Here is a 6,617-nt window from a genome sequence, read left to right as displayed (position 1 = left end):
ATTATATATATAATATAGACTTCCCTATAATCACGGTCTCAATTTGTGATGAACAGTCTTATCCACGGTAAGCTTCTAACAACACATTTTTATACATTTTTCTTATATTGTCTCATATTTGGACTTTGTTTGAAATCCTCGCTTAAATTAATCCATAGCCTAACACCAGAAATTAAGAAATAAAAAAAACATTAAAAAATGCTAAAAGTCTCATGTGAAAAGTCCAAATTTCCACTTGAAAACTCCAATATTTACATATTTAAAGTATTTTCATAAAGACAAACCAAATAAATCAGTTTGTTACATAGGTTTTTTACAAATCCTACAGATTATATTTACACATTCACATTACTTTGGCCCATTTCTCTTTTTGCTTTAGTGAAGATCATTGAAATCATAACACTGAGATTTTACTTTTACATGGTGAAACATTTGATGAATCCTAGCCAACTTGTGTAATTGCAGATGTTTTTGTCTTGTTTCCCTTACATTGAGTGTTTTGTACTGAGTAATAAGGGAATATATCTTCATTGGAAACCTTTTTCAGCCGCCTTTAACTAATGCTAATTACCTTCTCAGCAGCCCGAAATAAAGAATTACAACAGGAAAGAAATAAATTACCCTACATAAAGAAAACAACAGCAGAGGCACTTAGAGTGGACAAGGTGAACATAGATGAGATAAATGAGACAGAGGGAGGAATAAAGAGAGGTCAGATTGAGAGATAATGGGGGGGGGGGAGTAGAGGGGAGAGATAAGGATGTTGCTGAGGAGGAGTGGAGACTTTGTAAGTCAGAGGCTGGAGGCGCATTTAAATTCAGCCTGTGYTTCTCTTGCGCTAGCCGAATGTTACCGGCTCTAGCATGGCAACAGGGGCGGGTGGGGGGCTTCAGCTGCAGCCTCYACACACACACACATTCACACACACAGTCACATCAGGATCACAAAGAGTGACTCAGGTAAGCAGAAACGCCCCTGATGAGACAGGACCCTTGGAGAATGAAGCAGTGTGTGCTGTGAGGAAGAGAGATAGTGGAGGAAGAGGAGGAGCTAGAGAGCTGAGATTTTTTTTATTATTATTTTTGAGAAGGAAGAAACAAGGAGTCACACTCAACCGGTAATATCTCAGATTCTGGACTCTCAGGGTGGGCTATAACAAGAAAGAAGGAGGATAGACAGGAAGACAAGCAGGATGGATGTGGAGTGATGCAGGAGCTCTGGCTGCACARATGTGAGGCTCAGAGAAGAAACAGACAGTTAAATCTAACAGCAAGCTTGCTCTGAGGTTTGAAACTAGAAGGCAGACTGGAGGTGCCTTTTTTTGTTACAGGGGGAGCAGAGAAGGGATGAGGTGGAACGGAAGGGAAAACATGCAGAATGAGAGATGAGCCACCTGTTTGTTTAAAGATGAGCTGAGCAGACATTAACCCTCTGCTCCTTGGGCTGAACTCTTCAGGACTTGCTGTGGACAAATCATCTCCCAGAGATGCTGTAAGGCAGCCGCTGTCAGGACCACCTGGACCCGAATGAAACTGGCCTCTCCCCGCCGCCCCGCTCCAGCACCTCTGCGACAACTTGCGGGCATCTGATTCTTCGTCTCCTACAGGATCTCTAAACTCCCTCACGAGGCTGCGATCAGGTGGCTCACCTGTGCCATGAGGGTCCTGTTTGTGAACCTGTGTTGAAGCAACCCSACCACCACCACCTCCAGAGGCTCTGTCAGACCTCTTTCTCCTCAAACTTGATGTCTTGATGTATTGCTGTGGGCTGGGAGGACAGTGGAGGAGAGTGCAGTCCACCTATGTAAGTGACCATAACTGCATTGCTTCCTCCTGATCCCGTAGCAACAGAGAAGTTGTTGAAGTTGTTTAATGGTGTTGGGGTGGGTTTGATCCATACATTAAGATTTGTATTCAGGTACATTTTTTCTTGTCTGCAGTGCTCAAACACATGCCGAGCATCTCAAATGTAACTCCTTTAATTGTGTGTTTTGCCGATGCGGAGTTTGTCGCTTAATTTTCAGCTCAGTTGTAATTTATTAAGAAATATGGTGAAATGTCAAACAGCTATGTTTTCATTTGAAAGGGAGAATTTTCAAAAATATTCCCCAAATGCTTAAAAAAATAGTAGATTTAGTGTTTTATGGCATTTTTCTCATCATTATAGAAGTCGATTTTTATTGAGCAAACTTGTTTAATTGCTTTTGTACATTAATCAATAATAATAAAGAGTTGCTTTCCTCACATTTTATGCCCTGGCTGAGAAGGAGAGTGTAAAGTCCTCTCAGTGACCGAGATMAGCACCTGGTTCAACCTGTCTTTCTTCCTTTCATGCTTTTCTGTGGAGTCCTGTTGCAGCTTATTCTTTGATGTTGAAACTGTGCATAAATTTCGATGGCTCAAAATGCACAGGACCTAATCTTAGTTCCGTTTCCCACAYGAAACAGGCTTACTGTCAGTCCCTAACACTTCATAGGCCGTCGGCGCAGAGCCCTGCAGATTACCACATACTGTATTGCTGCGAGCCATGTGGGCCCACCTCAGCAACAAACYGGAAAAGGAGCTTAGGGAATCATAGCAGCCAAGAAATACATTCATGGAGGTTCTGTATGCATGCTGTAGTATTGGCACAAGTCAAACCTGACCGTTAAAAAAATTAAAAAAAAATTCCAAATGTCATTCATTTTTAATTGATGGAGCAGACTCTGCGAAGTTTACTGGTCTCCCCTCACCTGAAGCAAACTGTCCMATATGAATTGTTCATTTTGAACCAATCAGRTTATCAAAGCARAATTACTTCATAAAATCTGATGTCTGGAGGGGATTTCCCTTCTAGGTTKGTTTTTACGGAAGCATAGAGCTGTCACATGACATAAAATTATTTTAAACTGGATCTCGTTATGACAAGAAAACTGTCCCGTAAAAACAAGAAAATATGTCGTTATAACGGCAAAAATATCTTGTTATAATGAGAAAACTATCATCCAGGCATGATGGAGAACACAACTGAGCCATTATGTGCCTTTGTACGAAAAAGAAATCTGCAAGAGGAACACATTTCTAGAYTAAAAAATGACAGTTACTGAATAATGTTTTTGAAATAATAGTGTCTGAAATCAGATTAGAGAGTGTATAYTGCTAAAGAAGTGCTACTAACTGCAATGTCTGAGCACAAACCCAAAAAATATGTGTTCTGTTTGTTTTTGTTTATATAGTGGTTCAGTCATGTTCTCCATCACACCATCCAGGCAATAAACTTCCGTGAAAGTGACAAACCAGAAGAAACCATAACACGTTATAAGGAGGTGGTTATCTTGATATAACAAGATAGTTTTCTCGTTTTTACAAGACAGTTTTCTCATTATAACGAGTTATTTTTTGTTTTTTCTATAACGACATACTGTATTTTCTTGTTTTTACGAGATAGTTTTCTCGTTATAACGAGATCCAGTTTAAAAATAATTTTATGTCACATGACAGCTCTATGCTTCCATAGGTTTTCAACTCAATTCAGTTTATTTATATAGCACCAATTGACAACAAATGTCATCTCCGGGCACTGTATAAAAAAAAAAATACAAAAAAAGCAGTCTAAGGAAGCCAGCAGTTTGTTTTGAATCTTCACTTTATTGCAGTCTCCCAACTAACAACTAAATATTATGCAATCATGATGCTCAAATGTATTTGTATGTGTGTGTTTGTGTGTGAGTTTGGCTTTGATTATAGTAAATGCTTTTAGATGAATGACTGAATGTACCTACCAGCAAATTTAATTTAAGTGAAGTGGTACAAGGGATTAACAGAGAGCATCCAGGAACTTTGTATGTTTTAAAGGTTTTATCACATTTATTTGATGTGGATAACTGAGCCCAACTCTTCACCTGCCAGCCCATTTGTCCTGATGCTGAAAACATCAGTAAAGCACTTGTTTGTTGTCTAACCAGGCACACAAGATAATCCAGCTCTGCTCTCTGACAGCAAAGAGCACATCTACAGAAACATTTCAATTTGATGTCAACGAGAATCTGGGAGCAAAATATTGGAAAAGTTCAAATTAATAAAATGTTTTTCTATTTTATGTTGTTTCAGGCGATGTTGGTAAAATATTATGGCGTAGGTGTTTTATGTTTGTGACACTGATCTCTGGTTAATACAAAGTTTTATAATTTGTTGATAAGGTAGAAAAAGTAAGTCAGTATAATTTACGAATTAAAAAAATAATACTTTGAAGTACTGGTAGTTCTGTTTTAGCCCCATCCTGATAATGTTTATGTCACTAAAGCTCCATGAGAGATTCAGTTTAAAAGTGAGTTTGGGATTGGCCAAAAGAGGCGATCATCCACAATACCAATAATCTCTCAATGTACCAATCCTTCTCTTAGCCTCTTTGACCAATCGGAGGCTCGCCAACCAGATTACGATCAAAACACAACGTAACACGAGCAGAAACACAATCACGAAGGCTGCAAATGTTCATAAAGCCTCTTTGTTTTGTTCATTTTCGAAGGAGAACAGTTCTGAACAAATTGATGGACTTCACAGCGATCATTTGAACCATGCTGGTGGTTTTTATTCCTTCTAAGTAACATGCCCTCCTCTTTGGACTGGTCCCCTCCAGTCCTTACGCCCTCCATCTACCCCTCAGCATCTCTCGTTGCTTGCTGGTTCTACCCTGCAGCATCATGGGGGCACCAGCCAGATGTTTGGCTTCATCTTTGCGTGGGGACTGTGAATCCGAGGAGAGCCAGCAACCACCAACAAGCAGGAAGAAGAGGATGAGTCACGTGTACGACTGAAGAAACTTTGTTCAAGTTCTATTTCTGCCTCTGACAGGCATTTCTGGAGCTCATCTTTGTTCCTTTCTGGCTCCCACTCTTCCTCCTTCTTATTGAGTGAGTTTTGGAGAATATTTAGCTGGGTATGATGGGCGGGCAAAGCTCCTGTCAGACATAAATCTGGTGTGATTTTGCTGGCAAAGGGGCAGACAGTAGAGGATGGAGGATGTCGCTGCTGTTAAATGTGATCTGGGATCTGCGTGGGRACTCTGAACCTATGAGGAACTGGGGTCACTGCCTTGCTTCAAGTCATGTCAAAGTTGCTCAAGACCAAGAACGTCTCCTGGGTGAGTACAGTCCTTATAGTTAAGGTAAGGAAAGAGTTAATCAGAATCAGTTTTATTGCCGTTGTCAATGAACAGGATTCACAGACTAGGAATTGCTTCGGTGTAGGTATCAAATATAACAAATGAAGAAAAAAAAAACTAAGGATAGAGGAAAATATAATGAAATATAGAAAACATATGTACACCAGTTCAATACAGTAATCGGAGAAGACAATATATTTGGAGTAGTGCAGTTAGATCCAGTGATGAAAGTGACCAGAAAAACAATATATGGTAGTCAGAGCTGTCCAGTTTAAGAAACCAGTGATAAAGCCAAGGCAGAGTTTTAGAGTCACGTGTTCTAAATGTTCTAAATGTTCAAGAGTCTGAAGGGGGGGGAAGAAGCTGGTCTTATGGCGGGATGTTCTGGTCTGAATGGACCGAAACCTTCTGCCTGAGGGGAGTGGTGTGAACAGGCTGCATGCAGAGTGAGAAGGGTCAGCTATTACWCAAGTGGAGATATAGGGCTGTTTCTGGATAAGATATGCTTTTGAGTACTTTTTACATCCATCACACATCTTAAAAAAATATAAAATTTTGATATAAGAATTTCAGCATTGACAGAACAAGCTTTCATTGTTTATTCTAAACATTGTTTTGGGTCAAAATTGGATCTTGATTCATATAGTAAACTCTTAATATTTCAAGAGAAACGTGAACAATTACATTTTCATCTAGGATAAATACATATTCTTCTCTGCCTTGCTAGGCAAAGTTTTAAACAGTCATCCTGTGTAATAGAGCTGAGTGTGTTGCTCAGCTACTCCATCAAACTAATAGGTCATTATTTGTAAAACAAAGTTGCAGTGTTTTTTGCGTTTGCTAAGATTGATAACCTGTGGTGGTTGTGAATTAGGTTAACAAAGAGCAATTGTATGTACATGTAATGATTACTTTATGAGAATTCGGTTCACAAAATATTTTGTTAACACAAAAACACRGACAGTCGCCTRMCTTTCATTTGAGTGAACAATAAGATAATGATTACAGTAAACTCATTAGCACAAAGTGACATAAAGTTAAAAATTTAACATAAAGTCTGGCCCATTTGCTATCAATAATATATTGAGGTTTATTTTTAGGCCTGTGTATTTTCTGGTTGTGGGGAWATATTGGAGGGCAGAGTAGGTGGTCAGGATTTGCAGCTTCTTCTCAAATGGTGCATGACATCCATTTCTGTGCCAGCGGGTGCGCTACTGGCCTCAGCTGACTGCGGTCACACACACACAGACACACGCACACACACACAATAGTTGTAAGAAGCTTAGGAACAGATGTTTGTCTAAATGTGTGGGAGCACATGTGCATATGCACACGTGTGATGGCAGTGGATAAAGTGAGATGAGAGGTGTGGGCCTGTGCAGATGTGGTTTTCACAAATTCATATAAACGCCACCAGAGGCACAAGACTGAAGTGTGTGTGTGTGTGTGTGTGTGTGTGTGTGTGTGTGTGTGTG

General features: G+C 39.7%; 2 protein-coding genes across 3 annotated transcripts in view; both read left to right on the top strand.

The window, feature by feature from the left end:
• stam (signal transducing adaptor molecule (SH3 domain and ITAM motif) 1) overlaps nucleotides 1–2,245 on the top strand; it is an 18,913-nt gene extending 16,668 nt beyond the window's left edge. Inside the window, exon 14 of the mRNA XM_014018338.1 lies at nucleotides 1,457–2,245. Coding sequence (XP_013873792.1) covers nucleotides 1,457–1,589 — 133 coding nt within the window. The 3' untranslated portion in view covers nucleotides 1,590–2,245. The remainder of the gene's footprint in view (nucleotides 1–1,456) is intronic.
• The window catches only part of cacnb2b (calcium channel, voltage-dependent, beta 2b), a 26,636-nt gene continuing 21,745 nt past the window's right edge, over nucleotides 1,727–6,617 (top strand). For both annotated transcript variants that reach the window (XM_014018335.1, XM_014018336.1), the window contains exon 1: nucleotides 1,727–1,803. In XM_014018335.1, the coding sequence (XP_013873789.1) occupies nucleotides 1,753–1,803 (51 nt within the window). In that variant the 5' untranslated portion in view covers nucleotides 1,727–1,752. The remainder of the gene's footprint in view (nucleotides 1,804–6,617) is intronic.

Source organism: Austrofundulus limnaeus, unplaced genomic scaffold (genome assembly GCF_001266775.1).
Source record: "Austrofundulus limnaeus strain Quisiro unplaced genomic scaffold, Austrofundulus_limnaeus-1.0 Scaffold190, whole genome shotgun sequence".
In the NCBI taxonomy this organism is placed as follows: Eukaryota; Metazoa; Chordata; class Actinopteri; order Cyprinodontiformes; family Rivulidae; genus Austrofundulus; species Austrofundulus limnaeus.
The sequence above is the reverse complement of the archived record's forward strand: the minus strand, read 5'-3'. Positions and strand labels throughout refer to the sequence as shown.